We start from the raw sequence: 27341 nt of genomic DNA, 5'->3' as shown, positions 1-27341 counted from the left end.
CAGGAGAGGTTTCAGAAAAAAGATACAGCCTGGTGTTCATGTTTTACCACTTGACAACTGCAGAATTAGGGCAGTGGAGTCCTCACACACGTTGCGTCCGAACTCTGATGTGGCTCCAAGACAACACCACCGAAGCCAATTCACACACTCAGCGGACAGTCATTAAACATGCGCACCGAGCTGTGCAGGAAACCCTCCCTCGAAACAATGCCGAGCCGGCTTTGCACTGCCAAATGGTCACTTTATTAAGAATGTGAGACACAGCAGCTCTTCATACGCCAGACAACACACATTTTTAAAAAAAAATGTTCGCCCCATTTCCCAATACACATTATCTCCAGACCTAAACTAAATGAAACCAAAGACACGAGTGCGTATTTTGACTAAAAAGAGCGCATGGACCACAACTGTAGCTACAGATAGCTTTGTGCTATTCAGATTGGAAAGGAGCACGTTTGGAGTCACTTCCAAACTGTTCCCTTGAAAGACACCAAGTTTCGTTTGTGCTGCTTCGTTCTTAAATCTCTCCAGGAAAGAAATAACATTTCTGTATAAATTATTGCTGTTACTTTCCTGTGCATGTGATATTTGGCATATATATGTGTATGTATGTGTGTGTGTGTGTGTGTATTTATACACACACACACGCACACACACTATCACTTTACTCTTAACATCACTTTACTCCTAAAATTCTATGTCTGTGCATGCGTGTGTATTGCAGTGTGTGTGTGTGTGTGTGCATAGTATATATGTATGTATTGCTAAAAAGAATAGAAAAGATTGAGGTTTTTCAAAAATTTCCACAATCAACCTAGTGCAATTAGGAGTAAAGTGATATTAGGAGGTTAGCGAGAAGACATAGAAAGACATGCAATTTAGTATTATATATAATACTAAACATAGAAAAGATTGGGGGGGTTTTTCAAAAATTTCCACAATCAACCTAGTGCAATTTAGGAGTAAAGTGGTGTTAGGAGGTTAGCGAGAAAAATAGCAAGACATGCGGCTCACAGTGCATTTTTTTGGACAAGAATCTAGTGGCTTCGGTGGGACTGTCCAGGGCTGTCCATGGGAGAGGAGATACCAAAAATCTGCAGCCACACCCTTGTGCCTTTTGAGACACGCACCCACCAGACACCCCTGGGACATTTCCTGGTGAATTCATCTTGAAGAATATTGCAGTCCTTAAAAAAATAACCCCTTTGAAGGAGATTCATTCTGGAGGAATGGTCTAAACCAGCATTTCTCAAACTGGGCAACTTTAAAACATGTGGACTTCAACTCCCAGAATTCCCCAGCCAGCTGTGCTGGGCTGGCCGGGGAATTCTGGGAGTTGAAGTCCACATGTCTTAAAGTCGCCCAGTTTGAGAAACACTGGCCTAAACAGTGAAAGGAGTATGCAGGAGTCAAAAATGTCCAAACTGAACCTGCAACACTCCTTTCTGTGTAAACAGGAGTAGCAAAAATTTTGTTGGCACAAAGCAGTGGAGAGGGGAGAAGTGGGCAAGGAACTTCTTTCCAGAGTCCGCTTTGGTGCCAATTCCTCTCCCCCAGCAGCCTTCCAGATGAATCATTGAACGCACACCTAGATCTTCACCCTGCTCCTGTCCTTGAAGGAAAGAAATATCTCAGGAGAAAGTGCTGCAAGCAGAAAGTAACAAATACCCATCTTTCCTTCTCTGCTCCAAACTGCCCCCTTCCAGGATGATGTGAAAAAGAGCTTTTCAGAAAAAGATGGGAACAGGTCTTCCTCCTTTTCATTAGTAAAGGTAAAGGTTTCCCTTGACATTAAGTCGTGTCTGACTCTAGGGGGCGGTGCTCATCTCCGTTTCAAAGCCGAAGAGCCGGCGTTTGTCCGTAGACACTTCCGTGGTCATGTGGCTGGCATGACTAAACGGAACGCCGTTACCTGCCCACCGAAGCGGTACCTATTAATCTACTCATATTTGCATGTTTTCGAACTGCTAGGTTGGCAGGAGCTGGGACTAGCAACTGGAGCTCACCCCGTCACGCGGATTCGAACCACCGACCTTCTGATCGGCAAGCTCAGCAGCTCAGCGGTTTAACCCGCAGCACCACCGCATCCCTATCCTTTTCATTACTACTCTGGAAATGCAAGAATGGATTTCTACGGAGTCTGTTGCAATAACCCTGGGCATAACATTGGGAAAGAGCTTTGAAAATAATGCTTCTAGTCAACTTTTATTTTGGGTGCACGTCACGTCAGATCTCAAGGAAGGCCAAAGAAGTCCCACAGAAGTAGATGAGAATGAACAACAGTTGTTATAGTTTCTGAAACATCTGTTGTTTTTGCTACCCCATTACAGCTCATCTTTTTAACTAAATCAACTATCCTTTTTTTCTTTTAAATATCAATTAATGGGGTTTGCATATTTAACACACACACCCCATTTCCTTGCTCCATATGGCCTTCATAAAATTGATGCACTCCAGTGTATTGGACTACAACAGTCATCTTCCTCACCCAGCCTGGCCAACACTGAGTGTACCTGCTTTGCAAAGAGAAGGTCCCAGATTCAATCTGTGGTGTCTCCAGGAGGATCTGAAAGATTCCAGCTCTCTGGAGGGTTGCTTCCAGTCAGTGCTGATGATCTCCACCAAAGATCCATGATCTAACTCAGTGGAAGATCGCATCCTATGTTCACACAAGTTACAGTCCAAAACATTTGGGGAGGTACTCAGTGAGAAAGGTGGGTTGATAGCCAGTCACTTAATGGCTTAATTCACACACAGCGCTAAATCCAGGTCAAAAGAATATTGAGTTCATATCTCATGCAATGCCCAAAACATAAACCATGTTATGACTACATGTCATGGTTTCGTTCACACAATATGCTAAGACAATGGCCAGGTTCCCACAAGTTGAACCACAAGCAACCTAAACTCCTAGCCTAGATTGGCATTCTGTGTGAACCCAGCCACTGTGCAGAACTTTGGCATTCCTGAGAAGCACCCATATGTGGCATTTAAGGAGCAGGGGATACTTTCAAAATGCCAGCACTAGGCATGCTTAGTTATCTATTGCCCCACACTGTTGTCCCTGCCCACAGATTTACACAGTCTGTGGCAGCAAAGAGCATCCAGAGCCTGGCCAAAGTCAACAGGAACATAAGGACCTCCAAGGTCACATGGCCCCTGTTGGGCTGAGACGCCACAGCACAGCTTTTGGATTTATGAAAAGCAGTGCAGCAGAAGAGCTATGGTCCTGCAAGAAGCCCCCTCCCTGCAAGGACTTGCAAAGAGTCAGTTCCTGAGCCCAGCTCTCAGCAGCCAACACCACCTGCATACCCACATATTCTGGACATTCACAAACTTGGGACAAAATGAGTACCATATCACAGTAAAGCACTGAAGGATAGCAAGTGAATGTGGGAAGAAGAAAACAAACAAGTAACTGCTTGGAGAAAAGTTTAGGCAAAAAGGAAGGGCAAGAGAGGAGTTTTTGTTTTCTGGAGGTTCTACATTCCATGCCCATCTGGGGAGTCTTGACTGCTGAACTAGAAAAACTGAGCAGGTTTCCTGTGCTGGGCAGGCAACCTCATCTCTGAGGCTGCTTTAGAGAAGCTATGGTTCAAGGCTCAAAAGGTGGACAGAAGGACAAGGCTCAGTTCAGCAGAAGACACAAGAAGGCTGGGGCCAGGTCAGGAGTTCGGCCAGACCCAACACAGCCCCTACAGACTTGGCAATGGGCATGGCGGGAGCGAGAGACAGAGATGATCAAAGGCAAGGCCAGACCTGGATGGTTGGATGAGGAGGGATGGACAAGGTTAGGCCGTCCTGGGGGAACTCCAAAGCATTTAAATCCTTTATCTCCACCCAGGTCCATACTTGCTACTGCCAAGCCAGAGAAGTCAAGTGAAGGGCATTTCCTCCCCACACTCCCAAAACCACACCCTCCCCAATGCTGGCCAAAATTTTTGAAGGATTTGAGAAGGTAAGCATTGCTCTGTGGAGGAAACATCTGGAAGACATCTGGAAGCCTTCTCCTCCAGCAGGCCTGGTTCCAAGGGTGATCATCTAGTACCAGCAGCAGCTCAAGAAGAACTGACATGGAGATGTCCTGTTTTCAACACCGGTGCTGAAAGGCATCCTCCCCATCTCCCCAGATCCTCCACTGAGTTCACTGTTGTTAAAGGGAGAAGGAGCAAATACAGTGGTCGAAGCGGTTCTCATTCAACTCCATTCCAGGAGGAAGAGACATCCTTGTCCATAAGAGCATGTAAACAAGTCTTCTTCAGGAAATCTGTTTCCCAGGTGCCTGGCTGGGGAGTGGGAGGGCCAGGAGGCTGCAGTCTCCCAAATCAAACCTTTACATTGTTGCTGGGCCTTCAACGATCTCTTCTAATCGTTGCTCAATCATTATACGCAGGACAGAATACCTTAGAGAGATCCAAAAGAGAAGACGTACCAATTTACAGCAGCTAAAAGGAAGTGACCACTGGACCAATCAAGGGAGGGAGGGAATGGAAATGGCTGCCTTCCTGAATAAAACACCAAGGTTTCTGTGCTTCCTTCTCTATATTTATGTTCTTCTTTCCAGAAGATAGATGGCATCTCTTGTCTTTGTTTTTGGAGCCACTATTAGATCTTGGAGCGAAACCAGGGACATTTATGGATATGCTTGACCCCTGCCCGTCCTTCCATTTTTGGATCCTACCTTTTCCCCCAAAGTGGAAGGTTCTGCCTCCTTCAAATGTGTCTCCATACAACAATAGTGATGTAGGTTAGACTGAAGGTGTGTGACTGGGCCCAACTCACTCAATAACCTCCCATGGCTGAGGATGGTCTTCAACCTGGGTCTCTTCAACCACCATCCAACACTTCAACGACTCCCCCACTTCTGGTTGCCTCTCCTTACCCCTTTGACAGCACATCCTACAACAACCAGATCCCACCCTACTGGCTCTGCACTGTGGTCAATCATGGCAGCTACTGAACCAGGACAAGGTAACCTTGCTAGTGGGGAGAGGCTATGGTGGGTACCATTAACTGCTTGTATTTTGGTAGACTTCAGAACACAGAGAATATTCTCCCATCAGGGCCTCAACTGGGGGGTGGGCAAGCGGGGCATGTGCCCCGGGCACCATGCTGGGGGGGGTGTCAAAATGAGCACTGGGGGGGTGCCAAAATGGGTGTGGAATCCATTTTTGCCCCAGGTGACACAGACCCTAGTTGCGGGCCTGCTCCCCATTCTTAGTAAAGAAAACAGAGTCCCTGCACTCTCGAGGTGGCTTTATGGAGCAGGAACTAAACCTGTAATTTTAGGCAAAATTACTTAAAAAGGCCGCACAGAGTTCACTGAGACTCACTTTGAGTCCACGTGCTAGAGGGTTTGGGAAGGCAAGGCACTTCCTGCATCACGCATGGAGGCATCTCCAGGAGGAGGCCATTTCAACAAAAGCAGCATCTTGTCACCAAGACCTTCTAATCCGCAGAGTAGAAGGTTACTAGAAACTAGAAGATTCCTAGAAACTCCCTTTCCTGGTGCTAGTTCCCAGGAAAGGAAGAACTTAGGTAAAGGTAAAGGTTTCCCTTGTCATTAAGTCCAGTCGCGTCCAACTCTAGGGGGCGGTGCTCATCTCCGTTTCAAAGCTGAAGAGCCGGCGTTTGTCCGTAGACACTTCCGTGGTCACGTGGCCGGCATGACTAAACGGAACGCCGTTACCTGCCTGCCGAAGCGGTACCTATTAATCTACTCACATTTGCATGTTTTCGAACTGCTAGGTGGGCAGGAGCTGGGACTAGCAACGGGAGCTCACCCCGTCATGCGGATTCGAACCACCGACCTTCCAATTGGCAAGCTCAGCAGCTCAGCGGTTTAACCCACAGCGCCACCGTGTCCCTCTAAGGAAGAACTTACTTGTGCCTTAATTTCTTCACTTCCCGGTCTTCCTCCTCTTCAAGTTTTTGGATAAAGCTTTTTAGAACAGGCATTTCAAATTTAATATACTGAGCAACCTGCATGAACACACAAAGTATGGAAAAGTGAGACAGATGGTTGGGGAAGACCCAGCTCCTGCAAATCTCACAGAATCCCAGGAACAGTTTGGTGGGCTATTTCTGTACAGGAGCAGAGCAGAGCTCCACACTCTATTCTGTGGTGAAGTGTGATGGTCCCACTTAAGCACCACAGCAACAAAGAAAGGCTAATGGTGGGACAATGGAGGGCCATTTCACTGCTCAGTGCTATTTCTGAAGCACCGAGTCCCATCTCTACTTGAGGGAATGAAGCACATGGACCTCTATATCTCACACTTCCTCCAGAACCCGAAAGGGTATAGACAGCACCCTTTCTCCACTCTTCCCCTGCAACAAACCAATGGGATGGATTGTGCTAAGATATAGTTAAACGCCCAGTTCTTTAAAGTTTGAATGAGAAGGTTCCATGGCCTGAAACTGGGCCGGGAAAAGGGGAAAATAAGAATATGCAGCCCCTGAAATAAATATAGTGGCAAGACCTCAAAATGGTTCTGAAAATAGACTTATATAAAATGGAAAACATTCTTGTGAAACAGTAAAGCACTTAAACCATTATGGTTATTGATAGCTTCCTTCTGGGATACTGAGAGAATGAACTTATTAATAAATGAGTGAATTATTAATACAGATAATGAGAAATAAATACAAAGATAGGTGCACAGCTGTCCCATGGAGACATGGGGATTTTCGAAAGAGAGCCCAGGAGAGGTTTCAGTGGTGGGGCCCAGAACTTCCCTTCTCCAAAGATGCTGCACATGGAGATAGCATCTCTATATTTTAAGCAAAAAATGGATTCCCACCACAGAACAACTCACATCATATGTGACTTCTTCCACCTGGTCCTTCTCCATCAGAAAAACCTTGGAAACCTGTTCACACGGCCCCTGCAGAATCCGAGCGATCAGTGGGTAATCAGTGACCCTGAGCTTCTGCTTTTCTGCAGGAAACAGGGAATTAAAGGTAAGGGTTGGGATCCCAGACCCCAAGGACAACTCATTTCTACCAACAGGAGAGATAACAAGAAAATGGCCTTCTCTACTATGTGGTTCAAGAAACTTCTCCAGGGTTGCACAGGATGCATGACAATGCACCACCTGTTGGATCCCCAGGAAGTATCCCAAGTCTTTCCACAACCAGAGTGATTGTGGGCCACTGTAGGTGTCAATTTCTGGTGTCCACATAGATAGACCTTCTCCAGGATGATCTGTCCCCAACTTGGTCCTTTAGTCTTCCAACAGTGCAACCACCTCTGTTGTATTTGAGTCTATCCACTTTGCTAGAGGTCATCCTCTTCTTTCTCCTTCCACCTTTCTTATGGACCTCTTTCTTTAATGGACTTCTTCAATCAAAATACCTCAGTGAAATGATCTATGTTTTTTCTGTTCACCTTTGCATAAGACTGCCACGGTCTTCTGGAATCTCATGTCTTTCCAATGCTTAATTTGGCTGGGAGACATACATGGGCCATCTCTTGAAACTGCAATGGTGTCTGCATCACCCTCTAGAAGAAATGGGGCTAGCCAGCCATTCATTTTAATATAGTCCTGGAAAGAACTGGGTTCAAGGAACTGTGACGTCCACTCTACCAAAAAGTGATCATTTGGGAGCTGTTTTCTGAAGAATAGCCCCCATCTTCTGGGCACATTTTGGAAATTGTGGGAGTTCTAAAAGCAGATGGCCTGCTATTCAAGGTAAAAAGCAAAAAACAAAAATAGGGTCATGCTGAGAGTGCCAAGCACAGTTCTTTGCATCGGGGGAAGTTAGTTCTAGCTTTTTCTTTTAATATGCACTTCTCACAAACCAGTGGCCTCAGAAATAATCAGATGTGGCCTCCACTGTACCTCCAAATTTTGTGATTAAGCAGTGCTTATTAACATGTCAGAATGTGGGAACAACTACATAAACCAGTGTTTTCCAACCTTGGCAACTTGAAGATGTGTGGACTTCAACTCTCAGAATTCTGGGAGTTGAAGTCCACACATCTTCAAGTTGCCAAGGTTGAGAAACACTGATAAAAACTAAACCATTTAATGGATTTAACGTTAATATTTGTTCTGCCCCTACAAATGTCTTTGACCTGATGCCACCCAACTGCTCATTGGAGTGAGGCCCAAGAGAGGGCCGTGGGTCAAAAAAGCTTGCAGACCTGCACAGAAGCCCTTCCACAGCAGGACAAAACAATGTCCTTCTCACCTCCACTGGTGTGTACAATGTACAAAGCAAATTCTTCTGCTGAGTTTTCAATCTGAAAAAAGGAAAAAGAGAGCATTGGTTATCCATGCATGCAGCAAGCTCTCCAATCCACCTCCAGAAATGCTTCTTGTTCCAAACAAGCCAAGACTGAGTCCCCTTGCTAATGAATTCAAGATGAACCCATCAATCTTTGGGACAAAAATACAACTTGATGGTGTTGAGTTGCTTTCATGGCTCTGCAGAAAAACTCACCGCCCTGATTCAGCCCGGTGATACAGGCCTGGAGGTTGGAGGCCAGTGTGAATGATCGTTATGGAGAGAAGAGACCGTTTCATCCCCACAACATCAACCCGCCCCACCCGGTCAGGCAGAGAGGGCATGCTGCAGTGGGATCCAGGAGGCGGGCCTTCTCTGCAGTGGCCCCCGACCTTTGGAACACCTTGTCCCCAGAAGTGAGGCAGGCCCCTTCACTTCCGACCTTCAGGAGGGCCCTGAAAACCTGGTTCTGCCATCTTGCATGGGGCAGGAAGGTGGGCAGCCATTCATGGGGTTGGCTCGCGCCTTAGAGCCCCTCCCACCTGATTAGAATTTTCTAGCCTCTTGGATTTTATAGGATCTTAATTGTTTATTATTATGGTTTTAATTTTATTGTAAACCGCCCAGAGTCCCTCTTTTGGGGGAGATGGGCGGTAGCAAAATTTGAATAATAAATAAATATATAAATAAAAGAGGCTGAGAGAACACTGCCCTCCTGATCAAGCGGGGCTGTAAAAAAAATCAAGATGGCATCCACAATGATGCAATGATCACAGATTTGTGGCCACCATCTTGACTTCTTGGACACCCTCCCCCGAATGCCCCTGTGATGAAGCCTTAAAAACAGCACCTGCATAGGTGTATCAAGTAGAGGAAGGAACCATTGAGAGAGAGAAGCTGAGGTTTGAATTTTGTACCCTAGGCAAGAAGGCTGGCCCAGCCCTGACCTCACCTGCAGCAGAAACCAATCAGAATCAGAACAAAACATGCCTTAAATTTGTTGAGCAGCAGCTTCAGAACTTGTGGCGTTGTCATGGTGCTGTTGATACGGACGTTCGTGATGGAGCCGTAGGCTGGCGTGAACACTGAGGTCTGAGGAAGGGAACAGAGAGGAGGAGAAAACAGGGCTGACTTGAAGAATCAGGCAAGGGACAGGCTGAGACTTTTGTGATGAGGATAATTACAATGTTAGATTAAAGGACTGAGTTCTCACAGTATGATTAACCCTAATGCCAAGTTAACCAAACACCAAGGTAGAATTCAAAGAACATGCTCCGTGTTATGATTTCACACAATTGGTTCAGTTTACTCAACCTGGTAGGATCATGGCTGAGTTCCCACAAATTGCCTGAGTCCATTTGAGCCCAGTCTAAGGCATGGTGTGAATGCAGCTAATGGGTGGTTGCCCACAATTTGCTGGAATTAAAGTGGGACCCAAAAGATGAACTTTTATCAGACGAACCAGAGAGCAAACATTAAGTTTGCCATTCCTAACTTCCTCTTGAGGAATTACAGGAGTTGAGAAATTGGGGGAAGTAGCTGTAGACAGAGTGAACTTCACAATTACTTTGGTGCTCTTAAATGACCAAATTGCATCTTCTGATCATCAGCATTTACTATTTCCTTGATGCATAAAAGTTGTATGCAGTTAATCTATGCGACTTAAAATAATGAAGGGGGAAGAGTCATCTTCAGTCACCCTTTTATGCCTTCATTTGAAACTTGCTCCTGAGCAAACAGCCACGTGGAGTTCCATTCACTGTCTGAGGACCTTCTTGGCCGCCTCAGATCTTCTTGCCTGGCTTTCTGAAGAGATCCCCCCGCCCCCCCCCCAGCCCCGGGAGGCTCACTTTGTGGTTGTAGAAATGCCCGTTGATGGAGAAGCGATGGCGCTTGATCCGCCGTTGTTCGCTGGGGGTGCGAAGGTTCCCTCTGCGGCGCACCCCAACATCGCTCCGTGTCCGCATCAGTTGGGGCACCTCTTCCGGTTGTGTTTTGAGTTCTTTGTCATCTGGAACATAGAGTTTTAAAGACACGTTAAAAGAATACAAACGCCAGAGGCTTCTGCAGGATTGGAGGCGTTCATAAAGGGTCAAAAACAGGGCTGCACCGGGGTGATGCACGCCCCATCCCTTCTATGGGTGTGAGCAATGCCTGCAAACCAGGGATGGAGTTATTGTCACGACGCTGCAACCCTCACTGATCGGAGTTGCTGAGAGTCAGCTGGCGTATATATTTAATAAATTATGATGATCATCTTCATCATCTGCACAGCCCCCCCAACACCTCTGCCAAATGGAACACTTCAAATTGTGCATTTAAAAAAAAAAAGACATTGGGATACTTGGTCTACATATGAATGGAACAAAGACATATAAAGCAGTGCACACACACACACACACACGCAGAGATAATGTTCACTTGTTTTCCTTCTGAAGGAAGAGAAACGTTTTAGGACCCATCGTGAGCCACGAGAGCCTCTCTGATGAAAGGACGCCTTTTACGGACAGGAGTCAGCTCTTCGCTGTCACCGTCTTCCGCCGAAAAAGACGCTGTCCAGCACCAACAAAGATCGTGTTTCATGGGCAGAGGGTTGCGTGTGTCATCTGCAAAAGGAGATTTGCCACCCAGCGCTCTCTAGGACCTGATTTCACTGTTCAGGGGTAAAGGGGAATAGCAAAAAGCAGCCAACGCAAAGCAGACAGAAAGCAGGCTGAATTAATGTGAGCTAACTGTTCCCTGGAAATGCAATTAAATTATGCTGGAATTCATCAGGCCTACAAAATCTTCCCCGCGGCTCTCTGACCATCGCCAAGGCCGCTCCGCAGCGGCGTCCCACGCTCTGTTTGTGGCCTGGAGCGGCGCCACTATTGTGAGATGAAATTCACAGACGCCGTTTTGGCTACTGCGCCACCGTCAGATCTCTGCAGAAACCCGAAAAATGCCTCGGATTACACTTCTGTCCTCTTTCAGCTTTCCAGGTCGTTTAACGGTTCCCTTGCAATTTTACAGCCCAGGAGGTTTCATTTATTTTTTGCCACTGGACAGTGAAATTTTGGGGAAAGAGATGCCGCTCCTGGAATTATTGGTGGACTGTTTTCTAATCACTGAAATTAAAAAGCGGGGGGGGGGCAATATTTTGAAATCAAAAAGGGACAACCTGCTTTTTGTTGTGCCTTTCCAAACTTATTTTGCTTACATGTGTTTTTTTATATATTTTTATAAGAATTTTCCAATACAATAAAAGTATGAAAAAATGAAAAAAAAGAAAAAAGATAGAAAATAAGAAAATGGTTTATGATTTGTCCGTTTTCTATCCCGCCTTTCATTCGAAAGTTCAAGGCAGCATACGCAGCCTTCCCTCTTATTTTCCCCCACAACCCTGCGAGGTAGGCATGCCTGAGAGCAACTGGCCCAAAGTGACCTTCCTCTCATTCCATGATTAGCAGGTCTTCTGGGGTGCACTTGAACGTGGGGCTCCCTGATGCCCATGATACCCTCAACCACCACACCGCCCTGTTAGCATGACAAGCACGACGCTATTAATGTGGGTAATTTAGCCTGGTTTGGTCTCTTTGTGGGGACGCAGCTCCTGGCGCAGCAGCAAAGCCCCCCACCTGAAAAGGGATCTTCTGCTTCTGCCAGGCTGACCGGCTCGGCCCCCTTCCGGACTGAATGGGGGGGGGGGGCGGACGTCTCTAATCCAACAGCTTTTTAATAGAGTTGTATTCCGCCACTGGAGAACTTTCCTGGAGCTCCTGTCGGATTTCTGGCGCAGCTCCCAAATATAATGAAATTCCTCCTAATCCGTTTTTAATTGCCTCCTCGCAGCCTTTCCTTTTGATCGGAGATCGTGCCAGGGGCCGTCCCTCCTGGGCAGCTCCGTTTCAGACCACAGTTGAATCGAAAACGAAGCAAGACCAATCCAAAGCCATGGGGGGGGGCGCCTGGGGCCCTCCCCGCAGCCCTCTTCCTCTTGACATCTGTCAGCCCCGCCAGGTTAAGAAGCAGACTGGAAAATCAACTCCACAGGAAGGCTCACGCTCCCTTTCTAGAGATGGGCTAGAAGAACAGAACCGTGCAGGTCTGACTGCGCCGGGCCCCCTCCCCTTCTTGTTCCCCAGAGCACCGGGAGGCGTCTGCCTGAGCCGCTTCCAAACATCATCCCTAAGAATGTTTTGGCCCTTTTGCCTAGGTACCCATTCCTGCCTATCTCCATCAAGGTCACTCTGGACACCACCAAGAAGATTGAAACGGGGGCTGCAACCAGCATTCCTTCCATGATGTTGGCTGCAGGCTCAGCTTTGGGAGCAAGGTCACCTGCAAGGCTGGGGCGCTTCAGTGGCCTCTAACGCAACGCCTGCAAAATGACCCAAAGCGTCCCTTCTCAAGGCATCAACCCTAAGAGGGTACTCGGTATCTCTGGGTCCCTTCAGAGGACCCATTGCCCAACTCCTGGATGGAGACTCCTCCGTGCCATCACGTTGGCTTCCTTCCCCAGTGCCCTGGGAGTGGGGAGGCAGGTCCCAGGTCATTCTGCCCAAAGCCAGATCCTCTTCCCTGCACCCTGCCAGCAAAAGGGAACAGAAAAAGGGACCATGAAAGAGCCTGGCACACCCCTGTGGCTTCCTTCCTCTTCTGATAACGGTGCGATTTGGGGAGCCTCGGCCAAGCAAAGCCCCAAGGCCCCTGGTCCACTCGCGCAGGTTCTCTGGGCAGATGATGTGGAGCCTTTTTGGATTTCAGGCGGCAGAACCAGAGCTGAGAGGCTGGGCTCATACCACAGGTGAAGGCGTGGCTGGCTCTTTTGTAACGCTGCTGCTGCTGCAGGTGCTGTGGGAATGCAGAGGAATTTAGCTCCGGCCTTGAAGAGGTGGGAGGTGAGGGGAAACAATTGCTCAGCCCTGGAAAAGCAGAGAGCGTGAGAAAGAGGCTCGGATTGGCCCCACCTTGACTTTGTGGGACTTGAACAGGAGCAGGGAAAGCTTTGGAGAAGCTTCCAAGATTCAGTTATTCTAGAAATAGAACATTTCAAGCAGAGGACAACCAGCCGCAAGGTGGATGGACTCAGTTACAGTGGCTGTTATTTGACCTGGCCTACCTCAAAGGGCTGACAAGGAACCAGGCCACTGCATTAAACCACAATATAGTGAATTGAGTTGAGAAAAGCATGCTGTTTTTTCAGTCGGGTTTAGGGTTGAATCTGTAGTGTGGATTCAAGTAGACGACCTTTTTCAGGCTGTTCAGAGAGAAACGCCATGCACGTCTTCACTGCCCTTCCCTCTGAGCGGATATCTTTCTTCAGATGGCCTTGGCCCTTCCCTTAATGCAAAGTGGCCAAGTAACAAAATGGGGAAAAAAAACCTCTGGAGAATGAGAAAGGAAGGGTTTAAACATGAATCGGCTCAGATCTGGTTCTCACACCTTTCTCTGATTTTAGAGCGTGTGTGACTTACGCTGCAATTTGCAATTCACACCTTCCTACATTTGATGTTTTGGCAACAGCCCTTTGACTCCAGGGCCCGTGTCGTTAATTTGATAAACGTCAGAGGAAGCAAGAAGAGGAAGTTATAAGCAACTGTCAGTGGATGGTAAGATAAGTGCGCTCCGCCCTGCAGCCAAACCTCAATTTCTTCCCCGTTTGTGTAGTGCCACCACAGGAACCATAGCCCTATGGATGTTGGGGTGCAAATGTGCAACCTTCAGGCCATGTGCAGCACAGCATCATTCATTCTGTGGCTCCCCAGTGGCTGGGGCAAAACTTTGCCTTTGGGGGAGCCAAGGGGGAAAATGTGTGGCTTTCGTTTTGCAAATGCTTCACCAGAGCATCTGGGGGATGGTGGGGGAAGGGCTCCCAAAAGCTGAGATGGGGGTTGTCTAAGGGCTGGTGTCCAGGTGGGAGAAAGCAACTTTCTGGAACAGGAAGGCCTAGGTGGGAGACAAATGCTCAAATGATATTATAATAGGTCCTCTGCACACACACAAACACATTCAGCACAGCTGAAAAGCCTGCAAGTACATTAAAATCCCTGGAAGTCCAAACACACTGCTGTTTCATGCTCACAAAAGGGGGTGCCTCATCCAAGATCTGCAATGAGCTGTTTGCTTATTTTTTTTTAAAGAAAAACTGTAATTCTGATGGCAAAGAAACCACAGCCTTTTTAAACACCAAAGCTCCTGAGCAGCTGTCCTGCTTTCTTAAACAGGAAGGGCAGCCATGGCAACTCAGACTAACAATGACTTTTGTTGTGCCCCATTTCAAGAAAGGAGGACTCTGTTGCCAAGCGGAAGGGAAGCCAAGCTGATTCCTTCACATCCCTGGGTGCCAGATGTGTGTGTGTGTGTGTGTGTGTAGAAGCTTAGTTTCTAGTGCTGGTCTTGCAAACTCCTACTTGGGGCACATCATGCAAAGACCCAGCTTTCTGGAGAAGGCTCTGATGCTGGGAAAGGTGGAAGGAAAGAGGAGAAGAGGAGGACGACCAGCAGCAAGGGGGTGGACTCAGTTTCAGTGGCGATGGGGGCACCATTGGAAGACCAGAAGGACCAGCTTGGGGCCATGGAGAAGATACATCTATGTGGTCACTAGGAGTCAAAAATGACTTGATGGCACATAATCAATCAATCAGGGAAGAATAGGAGGAGGGACTATGCTCTGTATGCCTTAAGCTAAAGGAAAGGCAGGATATAAATCTAACAGGTAAATGCGTAAATATTATTTTTTATTCTTACTGAAATAATGTAAAGAGAACCCCAAAAGGAGCTTATTTCTTTCATCCACCCCTTGGTCTGAGCACCAGCAGCATCCCTTCCGATCTTACCCGTTCTCGCATCAGCCCCGTCCCCTTCCGATGGGGGCTCGGCATCTGTGACCTGAATATCAGGCAAGGTTGTAGGTTTAATGACAGACCTGGGGATGAAAGAGAGAAAGCAGTAAAGACTCAGGGGGGTAGGAAGTAAACGGCAGGACTTTTTCAAGGCTTACGAGGCAAGTAATTCTCATTAGAGATGCCAAGCAGTCAAAGACCTTTTCGCCCATCAGTCGGGGTTGAAGCTACCAGGTGGGAAGAAGGAAGGCTGGAACAGGGAGCTCCATTACGGAAGCCCTGCGTAGGTGACCACAAGTCTGCAAGGAGGGCGACGTTCGGTGCTCAAGGAGGAAAGGGCAGGAGAAAGAAATCGGGATGTAACGTTCGAGTCTTCTGTTTTACAGGACTGGACTCCCTCATTGACGACAAGCTGCTCTGCCACCTCACCCGGACTCTGCAGTAAGAGTCATTTACACAGTCAAGTCAAGCTCCAGATTTCCAGCAGGCATGCCAAATTCCAGAAATAGGGGGTAGGAGATTAATTGGATCCATGAGACTGAGGTGCCATCTGCTGAAAGGAGGAGGAATTTCCTGATTGTGAGAAGTATGAGGCAATGGAACAGCTGCCTCCTGCAGTCACGGGGGCTCCATCACTAGGAAGGTTTCAAGAAAAGGTTGCAGAACCATTTGTCCAGAATGGTCGGAGGATTCCTGCCCTGGGCGGGTGGCTGGACCAGAAGACCCCCAAGGTCCCTTCCAACCCTAGGATTCTAGGATGTGTGTTGTTCTCAGTTGCCAGAATGGATATTATATTATGATGTGTGTGTGTATTTTTAACCCTAGGTTAGCCACCCAGAGTCGCTATTGCGAGACGGGCAACCATATAAACTGATTAAATAACTAAATAAATATTTCAGACTTCTGAAGACAATCTTGACAATGCACCTTTAACCTGATAGCTACATTTTCACATTATCAAAATCTCAACCTAGCAGCATTTTGGGGATAATTAAATTATCCCTGCATGAGATGGGCGGTGACTAAATTTGAAGAATGAATGAATAAATAAACAAATAAATACAAGAACTTGCATTCAAGGAAATGACATTAATTTCCTGTTAATATTAATATACACACACATACACATATAAGAATGAACGAATGGGAGCCAGTTTGGTCTCATGATGAAGGAAGCTAGACCAGGAACATGGAGACCGTGAGTTCTAGTCCCACTTTAGGCATAAATCCAACTGTGTGACCTTGGGCCAGCCCCTCTTTCTCAGCCCTAGGAAGAAGGTCACAGCAACCTCTTCCAAAAATTCTGCCTAGAAAACTGCAGGGACTGGTCCATGTAGATCACCAGGAGTCAAGTATGACTCAGAGTCAATGTGAGAGTCAGTCTAATCAAGTGATGAAGGTGCTGGGCCAGGAGCAGGGAAACCGTGAGTTCTAGTCCCACCTTGGGCACGAAGCCAGCTGGGAGACCTTGGGCCAGTCCCTCTCCCTCAGCCCTGGGAAGGAGGTGTTGCTAAACGACTTCTGAAAATGCTGCCTAGAAACTGCAAGGACGTGTCATGTAGGCCACCAGGAGTCAACACTTGACTTGATGGACAATTACAACCACACACACACACACACACTTCACTTATATATATGAAGTTTTACATAAAATTTTCAGTAAAGGATGACCATATTTCATGGTAATCGTCCAGACATAATCTACATCTCTAACTAACTCATCCATAAGTACCAAGTAGCAATATTAGGTCTTCAATCCACTGATTTATTGGGCCAAAACTTTCTTTCCAGTGTTGAAAGGCTGGTCTCTTTGCAGTAAGAAGGGCACTGAGAATGACTTTCCATTGTTTAGCTGTCAATTTCCAAGGAATCTATGTTCATTTTGATGACAGCATCCTGGAGACCAAGCCTGAGAAATCGATCCTAGGATAGTGCAGCCATTTAGGATTTAAAACTATAATCTGGGCAGCTGCAAGCACAGATGAACTGGACTTTGTACCCGGATGAATGTTGCTGTGAAATTCAAATGAGGAAGGAAGGGGGGGGGAGGGAAGGATAGAAAGAGGAAGAAAGGGAGGGAGGGAAGGATAGAAAGAGGAAGAAAGGGAGGGAGGGAGGGAAGGAGGGAAGGAAGGAGGGAGGGGAGGGAGGGAGGGAGGGGATGTGAGAGTTTGGGATAAAACTCTGAATAATCCCAATCTCATTCGAAGGTTAAGTGCATCAAGGCCAATCGAGCTGAACCTAACTCCTGAACAAAATCCAATTCCCACTCCAACCAAATATTCCAGGAATCGGCACTGTAATTCCCATGTGGCAATATTTTAAAATTCAGTTTGCCCTTCCCTTTAGTCCCAGTTCCTCCAGTCTAAACCCTTATTTAACTCAAAGATTACAGGAAGGTCATCTTGAAGCCAAAACAATTGCACAGGAAAATTAAAATACACAAACAAGAATTATATGTTATCTCACAAGGGATTATAACTGCAGGCTGGGGGAATTTTCCATGCAAAGCTGCCCCTCCAAAAAGGCCAGGCTGCCAGTGCAATCCCTTCAACCACGGATCTCAGTCCAGGCCCCATAATGGACCTCCCCATGTCTGTGCTAGGAATCCCCAACGACTCTTGTATCAAAAGAAGGGTTTGGAAAAAAGGATGTGATCGCTTGAGAAAGGCAGGGAGGGGCGGGGGGCAGAGGCCCACGCGGTCTTCCAGTTCCCCCAAAGTCCCAAATTCCCCTTACCCCTCCCAGCAGGGTTTTAGGAGCACGTTTACCTTTGAGAAAAGCAAATTCAATGCCGGGTGGGGGGGAGCAGCAGCTGGAAGGGGGATCTGGAGCAGAAAACAGCTGCTCGTTCCAACAGCTTCTCTTTGAACAAAAGAGCCATTAGAAATGGGTTGCACGCATTTGCCTGCAACCTGCCATTAGCCTTTCTCTCTGGGCACAGGCCATGACTAATATGGGCACACACACATGGGCCGCCTGCACAAGAGGGTGTACTGACCCGTGGGCACCCAGGTTGCAGCCAGAGTGCCAGGAGGAGGAGGAAGGAGGGGGGCGGATGCGCTGGTTGTCGTCCTGCATCTGCAAGCGGATCGGCCTGCACAGGCCCCAGGAGATGTTCAGCAGGCCCTCCACAATCAGCTCTCCTTCTTCCTACATGGAGGAAAGAGAAAGAGCCTTGTGAAAGAGCAGAAACCAGCTGGCAGCAGGAAAGAACAGTGGCCCAGTGGAACCAACGTTTTAAGAAAGATCCCTTTGTCTTTTTTTAGTTTCCAAAAGGCCCAGGAGGAAAGAGGTGTTAGAAGCTTTGCAGGGCTTAAGATGACCATTCTGTCCCATGAAACTCCCCAAAGCTGCACCCATGTGACTCTAGACCGCCTGGTTTTGAATAGACCTTCAAAATACACTGTGACCCTCAGGTGACCAAAGTTGAAGAGACGCCTGGTTTATGGAATAAACCACCATCGCTTGCACACCAACAACATATCTGGCCCTAAACGAATCCTTACAAAGCACCATGAATTCACGCCACACGCTAAGCCATAAGGTGGTCTGCGTCAGTGTGGCTTGGTGCCACAACACGCACAGAGAAGCATCTCTGAGCATCCCCCTGCCATTTTGCCCCCCTGGCCCCTGCCAGTTTCAGTTCTGCAGTCAGACTTGGTCAATACCAGCGAAAGGTAGCCCACCATTTTGTTCAGTAATGTCTAATTCTTGTTTTAGGAAGGTATGCCTATTGAACTCCCAAAATTGTGGGGAGAGGTTAGAATAGCATAAGCTTGGCTTCAGTGCTTTCTGCAGTCTTCATGCCCGATTTGCCAAACCTTAACCGTCTGTTAAACTTCAGTTAAAGTATTTAAAGAGCCAATTATCAAGGTTGCAGAGAACTCCTCCTTCAGAGAGCTCCAAGTGCTTGAACACCCCTAAGTGTAAAGTTAACATTAAAAGAGCAATGAAGCTCCCCCTACTTTTGGGGGTGCCATTCCTGAACAACCCCAATGTTGATTCCTCCTAGAAGTGGCGGTGGGGAGCATCCCACAGCAGGGCCTAGGTGAGGAAAGGCAAACGGCCGCCAGCTGCCACAGGCTGAACATGCATCCTCTCCTGCAAAGTCAAGCAAAACCCCAGCAAGGAAAGGCCTTGGAGGCTGGAAACTACGGTTGTGCCTCCCCCAAGCCTAGCAAACTGCATAAGGAACTACCCCCCCCCAATTGCTCCAAGCAATTAAGAGAAAGTGCAAAAGGGCAAAGAAGATGATGCGGGGCAATGCCTATACAGCAGTGTTTCTCAACCCTGGCAACTTTAAAATGTACAGACTTCAACTCCCAGAATTCCCCAGCCAGCCAACTCCCATATCATTTGAAAAATAACAAAACTCTGAATGGAAAAGTTAGAAATGGGGCTGAAGTGAAAAATCAGGAGCATATTCTATAGCTCAGATAAAGCCAGTCCAATGGCTGGCTGGGGAATTCTGGGAGTTGAAGTCCACACACCTTAAAGTTGCCGAGGTTGAGAAACCCTGCTCCGTAGGAAAGTTCTGATGGGCTTGCAGAATCTGTGGAAGTTGCTTCAGCTACTGATGCTGTCTGGATGAATACAACAATAAGGTGATCCCTGGACCATCAGGCTGCACCTGAATTCAGAACTGCATTTCCTTTACTCATGCAGCAAATGCTCCTCCACTCCTAATATCTTGCCCTTTGGGGACTGGGGGAGAGGATCCATTTCCTACCTCTCGGTGCCGAAGCTGCAGGTTTTGACCTTCATAGTACAAGTTGTACGTCTTCAAGAGTAGCAGAAGCTCATTCCTGGAAGAATGGAGAGGGAAGAAGAGTTAGAAGAAAGCAGGTGGGCGGCCATATTTGGGGGCCACTGTTTCTCTAACCACAGATGGGGACTCTCTTCTCTAGCTACACACAAGATCTATTCACACAACCCACGCCCCAATGGCAGGGACCAAGAACCTTCTAGCAGAGAGAGCATGGCATGTATTTGGGGTCCCTGGATGTTAAATGCAAAACAGAAATTCTGCTACAGGAAAAAAAATGGTGGGGGTCGCATAACGCGCTTAACTAGATTAAATGTTTAGCAGACTGCATTTCCACACCTTGCTAACTGGGTTAGGATTCACCTGGTTTTTGTTCTCTTTTTGTGCACCCAGCCTGTTTGGTTCACTTAGGCATCAATGTATTGTATGAATGCAGAAAACAGGTGAACTTAGTTACCGAGTTAAGGGTCCTGTCTGAATGTAGCCGCAGTCTTGCACACGGGCTTCCCCTCCCCACTAGTCGCTGCTCTGCCTTTTGATGCACAACCCAGAATTAGCTGGGTCCCCCAATGGGGTCCTCAGTGGCCTGCCCTGTGGGGTCAGGAGCACACTGGGAATTTTGAGAACGGGTGGGGTTCACGCTCACAAAAGGGCTGCCATGCTGGCCACAACTGGCCACAGTGCACACCCTGACCAAAATTGAACTGGACCCCCAGGATGCTCTCTGGGATCTGAGGGGGAGATTGTATGGTTCAAAACACGACCACAAATCAACATACTGTAGTGCTAGAGATGGTACTCTGCTTTAGAGTACAGCATGCCAGCTTCCTCCTCAATTTGTTTTTATTAAAGGAATCTGCAAAAATAGTGATTTCAGTCAGTGATTTCAGCCAGGTCAGATTTAAATGGGCAGGTAAGACAGGAAGAGTGGTCTAAGGGAACTGTCTGGGGCAAAGAGCCCCACAGACATGTTGCTTGCACAACTGTATAAGCAACACAACAGTCCAATTCATTTCATACCATTCAGACACACCTACAGGGATCAAGAGAAAAACGGTCAGCCTTCTTTGGTGATGCAAGACCGTCCGCAGTGAGCCAATTCATCTTAATCTTTCAGACCAGGATATGTGCTTGTTTGTAAATACAGTGTTTTGATTTAACAGCTCTTTCCCGTTACAATTCTATACTTCTGTTTTGTTCCCCTTACACTCAGCCAGTGGTTTTCAGATGTCTTGCATGGAAATGCCTGTCTGATGCCGAAAGGCCTGGTGTGTATCTTCAGGCGATTAGGAGGAGGTTGCCACAACACAAAAACCAGGGGCATCCGAGCGGGTCTGTGTCAAAAAAGTCAACAGGGCAGTCACAACCATGTCACTGAAATCCTGCCCCTCTCTGACATACATTGAGACCCACAAGGTGTGCAAAAAGGAGGTGAGCTTCCATTGTATGGTTGAGGCTGCCATGTTGACTTTTTTGACCCCTCATGCAGACATGCCAGGGGGGACCCAACCATTTTTTTAGCCCTACAATATGTTGCTCATTTTCTGTTCAAGGAAATGTGCCCACCAATTGTTGGCCTGGATGGGGAGGTCAGAACAGGGAAGATGACGGACACGGCAGCATGATCCAAGCCCCGCCCATTTGCATACGCATGGAAGATTGACAGATGAGGAAAAGGGGTGGGGCTTTGATCACCCTCCTGAGCTTGCCATCGTGCCTGCTTTGACCCTTGCCTGCTGTTACCCTGGTGCCCTTTTTCTCTAAGAGCCTCCCACAGACTCACCCAGGGAGACAGCCACGGAGTGACTTACTTTGAGATGTATTTGTCTTGCCCACAAGGGACCAGAGAGCTCTCGCTGAGATACTCCATCCTGAGAATGGCATGAGGAACACGGCCCTGGGTTGAAAGACAAAAAAAAAACCTGTTTTTTTCCCCTTTCTTAAAAAGGGGCAAAGAACCTTGGGGTCCAGAGGTTACTTAATGCAACGACAAAGTCCAGATCATTTTTGGTGTGTGTGGATCGACAGCAAAATCCAAAAGTGCAGGAGAAGAGCGAGGGCCCTTAAGAAGCATCAGAGGCAGGTGCAAAAGGGGCAGAGCTTGCACTGTGATGCTGCTGTGCTCTTTTGGTCATTTTGGCGAAAGCTTCCGATCTTGCAAATGCTTCTGTTGCCTGGAGGTTATTTTAAGCATTTTAAGCATGAAACACAGAGGAATGCTGTGCCAAGGAAAGCAGGCAGTGATAGCCAAGCCTTAAACACAAACCCAGCAATCACTATATTCAAGACAGGCAGACAGAGCAGAGGATCCAACGGTTATACCCTTGAAGGGTTACCTCCAAAAGATGGTGAATGTCTCAGACTGAGTCAGAGCCCATAGATGACTGAATCCTTAGCCCAGGAGCACTGGAGGACTCATTAGGACTTTCTGCTGGGCTTCTGAAATTTCAAACGCATCTCTGCTAGCTTTAAGGGCCAGAAACTTATTTTTAAGGTTAAAAAGGCAAAGTTCTAAAATGATGAATCGCCTTTCTACGGGCCTCCCTGGTTCTGCAGCACGCAAAACATTCTCGGTGCAATTCCTCGGAGTTCTTCTGTCTGGCCTCTATTATCCACAGGTGTCCACAAGACACAGACTCATTATTTGCAAAACCCCTAAAGCAGGAAACACAGAAGTGTAAGGCCAGCGCCGCATCCGCAAACACATTGTTTTCCAAAAGGAGAGCCAGGAGAAGAGGGGAAAAGAAGCACTAATAATATCACAATGCCCCAGCAAGGCAGCTGTCTCAGCTGTGCACTTCCTGCCGGGTCTCACAACTAGCACAACAAGGCACATTTATGGCCAGGAGGCTCCACTGGTTCTTTTGGTAGCCTGGCCTAGATGCTTCCAGGAAGAGGGGGTGCCTTTGGGGGCATCAGAGCCAGATAAGAGGTTCTGGAGGCCAGAAGCCCATGAAAAAATAAGTTTATTATCTTATTTATGTTTTTAAAACTGTGACTGAGGCTTAGACGTTTTTATTATCTTTTTTATTGTAAACCACCCAGAGTCCAGCATTGGGGGAGAGGGGCGGTAATATAAATCTAATAAATAAATAAATAAAAATAAAAATGGGGTCCTCCCAGTCCAAATTCCATGTACAGAAGCCAACTGGATTGGCAGTTGAATGGGATGATGAGATAGCTTGGTGGGGGTGGGGGTGGAAGGGAGACACATGGGGCACACACCACCACTAGTGGGCCTGAGGCATGCCTGCTGCTTGTCTGCCCCCTGTAATGCAGGAACAACAGTGGAACTAAGCTGTCTGGGTTCACACAACATCCCTAACCAAGGATTAATAACACATGGGCTGCATCACCCAAATGCAACCCTGGAAGACTTTCATAGGAAGGCCTGGTTCATAAAGGCTGGATTTCCTACAGCACACTGAACTGCAAGTTACTCAGATCCGTTGTCACCCAACTTAGCTGCACCAACCCAGCCTCAAAAGTGGAAGAGTTCACATGAGGCCATCTAGTCTGACCCAGGTCAAAAACCCAAATTTAAGCAACCGACGTGTTTCACCCGAACTGTACCCCACTTTGAGGATTGCTTTTAATTAATTCTTGGGATCAAAAAGCCACGAAATCAATAAATAGGTGAGGAATAATATTACTAACGTTTAACATCAATTTGAGACGAGGTAAAAATGAACAGCACGGCTGCCATCAGCTAACTCGCCAGCCAAGGGCATCCTTGCCCCCCCACCCCAATTGCATACACACAACCATAAAGGCAGCTTTGTCTCCCGAAAGAGAATGTGGCTTGCAGGCCACAAGGAAGTCTCCCTGGTCCTCCTAGGATCATGGCCTGGGCCCTCTTGTAGGAAATGCTGCTCCCTGTTTTCCTCCTCTTTGAGCAGACCAAATCTTGCAGTCACCGGAGCTGCTAAGCAGGGACCAGCTCTCTGAAGTTCCCATTGGAAGGAGCACAACGCAGGGCCCTCTGGACAACGCCTTGCAGCACGATGTGAAAGCAGACAACTTCCCCCCCATGCTCCCAATCTACAGAGCCTAGAAGGGAACCTCTGCCTATCTGGCAGAGGTAGGCAGGAAATCAGTCTGGGGGCTTGAGTGGTCTTATGGCTTCACTGAGCCTCAGTGTCCTTTTATTTGGCTTTAATGGAATGCTTGGGTCTTTCCTTGTTGCTGCCCAGAGTTTCTTGGACAGATGGGCAGCCATATAAATTGGCTTAATAAATAAATATAATAAATAAACCTGATCGGACAGCAGAAAATATGAGGATGAGGATGATCATCATTCTGTTTCTATGTACAGTGACCCCATTTTCTTGGAAAAAAGGAAGGATAAACCTGAAAAAGGGGCAAATCTGAAAGAGGTTCATCGGGATTTTTTAAAAATTGTTTATAACTTTGCTTGACAAAGGGAAATTCAAGAGCAAAACCAAGAAAACAAAGAATTAAATTAAATAAATCTAAAGGGCAGCTTTCTGAAATAAAGGACTGTCCTTTGTAATGAAGGACGTGGTGGTCCCTGTATTTCTAGGCCACCCTTCCTAAGAGGCTCAGGAAGGTAGCCTGAGGCCCAGCTGGTGGGTCAAACTGGAAACTAGAAAAAATGCCCAGCTCAGAGAGCATGCAAGCGTCTTTTTACTTAAGCTACTGTTGACACTCATGTCACCGGAAACACGTCACCAGCGTAGCCTCCACCCTCTGCTCTCTCCACCTCTCATGCGCACACACCACACGCGAGGCATGCTGCTAAAACGCTGGCATCAGGAGAGGAGCTGAGCATCACTTCCCCAATCTTCAAAGCAAGAACTGCCTTAGCTGGCAAAAAAGGAGAGGCACAAGAGCTATGCATGAGTTTTTCACTGGAGGACACAAGTCAATAGCAATTATTATTATTATTATTATTATTATTATTATTATTATTATTATTATTTCCCCTTTCTAACATTTTTCCCACAGGTGCAGGGTCCACTTTTTTGGATCACCTGAATGTGAATCCGTTGGTTGCAACAGGAATTACCTGATCAGCTTGTGCAGAGCCTGACATCGCGGGCCGAGAGAGGGGGACTGGCCCGCAGTGACCCAGCCGGCTTCCACGCCTAAGGCGGGACTGGAACTCACCGTCTCCGGTTTCTAGCCTGGAGCCTTGACCACTAAACCAAACTGGCTTGATGATGATGATGATGTTGATGACTGTGCAATCAATCATCATAAAAATGATACCTTTAATACCATCAAACAACATCTGTCTATCCCAGATCCTTGGGAAGGACTTGATAGGTGGATAAAAATACCAAATCCAGTCTAAACAGCTGGCTGGCTGAGCAACCAACATAACAGTTTGGGCTAGTGGTTAAGGCAACAGGCTAGAATCCAGGAGACGGTGAGTTCGAGTCCCGCCTGTGGCACGGAAGCCAGCTGGGTGACCCTGGGCCAGTCCCTCTCTCTCAGCCCAACCCACCTCACAGGGTGGTTGTTGTGGGGAAAAGAGGAAGAGGAAGGAGTATTAGGTATCTTCGCCGCCTTGAATTTATAAAAATAATAAATGCAGGATAGGAAATAAATAAATAATAAAAACAGCTAGCAGCTGTATAAGACATTTGCATAGGAGAATGAGTTTTCCCAGGCAAAGACTCTTGGTCGATCCAGATGTTTATTCCTGGATTACAATAAACCACCCTTCCTTCTCCAGTTTGGTTCTCCTCCTCCAAATGGGTTGGCCTTCAGCTCCATAATCCCCAACCCTGTAACCACTGAAGCATTTGCCAAACCTGTCCTCTTGCATCTGGTGGACGAGGGGAGCATCAGAGCTTGCAAAAAAAAAAAAACCTTGGACAAAATTCTACATTCTCCTACTTCCTTCAAAACACAACTCCACTCTCCCAAGAGACCTGTAAAAGAAGATACAGTTCCCAGAAAAATCTCTTCCCTTTTCTGGATGTCTTAGGGAGAATCCTGACATTTGTTCTGGGGTTTGCTTGCTGCTTCTCCAATTAGCACTATGAATGCTGAAAGAAGCAGCAGGGCCTCTTTCCAAAATTCAGATTCTGGATGGGCTGAACTCAAATTAAAGGAAAGGATGAGTATCACCCTAAACACCATTTCAGGTGCAATTTTAGAGTTACTTATCTTAGTCTAATCCCCACTGAAAACACTTAGATAACACATCTAACTCAAATTAACAACACCACAATGACTGTCTCTACAATACACACAATGCCCAACGAAAGAAACTATATTATACTGCAGTTTAACCTGACAGCCCAGTTCACCCAAGATGCTAAGCTGATGGCTGGATTTGCAGAGCCTGCTGACCCACAAATTACAACAAACAAGCACAGCACACAAACTGACCCAATGGGAATTATTTCTGCACAGACCCCCTTCTGCTGCAAATCATGCATCCTGCCCCACCTGGAATCACCCACATATTCAAAAGTCAGAGACAAAGGGAGACCCACTCACTGATTTGTCCCAAATCTCTGCTCCTATGGCTCGGGAGATTGCCTTTAACTTCAGCCCCATATTTATTAGCTAAACCCTTCCAAATTCCAAGGAAACATGCACACCTGCTAAGCCCACTGTGTCTTCCTCCTCCTCCCCAAAAATGCACAAAATGATGATCTACTCCTGCTTTGTAAGGTCCAACCCTTCCTATTCCTGAAAAGGGATGCCCAGATTCAGGGTTCAGAGGGAAACGGCTTCTTAGCTAGGAGAAAAGCTGATGCAACTCGCCAAAGAAGAAGCCTTCTGGATGATGCACTTGTCGATAATAACAATAATAATAAATAGTAGTAACAGATTGGGGAAAAGATCTTACGAAGTCACCCCTGTAGTGATTGGCACATTAGGCAGAATAACTAACAGATTAAACACAGTTTTACAACAGCCGAATGTTTGGGCTATACAGAATCATCTGTGGGTTTAGGGGGGAAAAAACCCACTTTGCTAGACACATTCTATCTTACGATGCTGCTTAGATAACACAAATTGCAAAGACCCCAGTCCAAGAAGCAATTCCTTTTCTTTGTCCTTTCTACTGGGCTATTCCTTGGTGGATAACAATAACATAAGCGTATCGGCCAGGCCAGAGCACTGTTACACAGGGGTGTGTGGCCGGGGGAAGGAGCCTTGCTGAAAGCTTAAGTGGCCTTAGCTTTTTGTTCTGCAGATTTGCCCATCCTTCCTCCTGCTCCAGGCCTCTCCCCGGCTTTGCCTTTGTCCTGGCGCTTCATCTGTCATCTGCTCTCCATTGACGAGCGACAACATCCATCTCCCCAACAGGAGCCGTCTCAGCTCCCCAGGAGGGAAAGAGGAAGGAGGCCGTGGTGGTGGCTGGGCTGGGGGCCTGAATCACTTCCCCGAGATGCAGACAGAGGAACTGTGCATGGCCTCCTCCTTATTCTGCACACGGCCCTGAGTCCGATCAGGGTCTGGCTTTGGATTCTGCATGTTCTGCAAATCCAGCCTTTATGTCAAGAGGTTAGTGCTGTGGGTGGATTTTTATC

General features: G+C 47.2%; 1 protein-coding gene and 1 long non-coding RNA gene across 2 annotated transcripts; both read right to left on the bottom strand.

Annotated features, from left to right (window-relative positions):
* Positions 1-220: 220 nt before the first annotated feature.
* Positions 221-2033, bottom strand: LOC134502524 (uncharacterized). Its single transcript, XR_010068457.1, has 2 exons — positions 947-2033; positions 221-814 (listed from the first exon to the last, which is right to left on the bottom strand). It is a non-coding gene; the product is annotated as an uncharacterized LOC134502524 (long non-coding RNA).
* A 65-nt stretch (positions 2034-2098) lies between these two features.
* On the bottom strand, positions 2099-21754 carry RASSF2 (Ras association domain family member 2). Its single transcript, XM_063310995.1, has 10 exons — positions 21636-21754; positions 19789-19864; positions 18058-18209; positions 15051-15139; positions 10083-10243; positions 9223-9324; positions 8197-8248; positions 6819-6940; positions 5885-5982; positions 2099-4403 (listed from the first exon to the last, which is right to left on the bottom strand). Exons 1-10 carry the CDS (start codon positions 21692-21694, stop codon positions 4334-4336), a joined length of 981 nt encoding a protein of 326 aa, XP_063167065.1. The 5' UTR covers positions 21695-21754; the 3' UTR covers positions 2099-4333.
* Between the last annotated feature and the right edge of the window lie 5587 nt (positions 21755-27341).

Source organism: Candoia aspera, chromosome 9 (genome assembly GCF_035149785.1).
Source record: "Candoia aspera isolate rCanAsp1 chromosome 9, rCanAsp1.hap2, whole genome shotgun sequence".
Taxonomy (NCBI): Eukaryota; Metazoa; Chordata; class Lepidosauria; order Squamata; family Boidae; genus Candoia; species Candoia aspera.
Note: the sequence above shows the minus strand (reverse complement) of the source record. Positions and strands in the feature narration are given on the sequence as shown.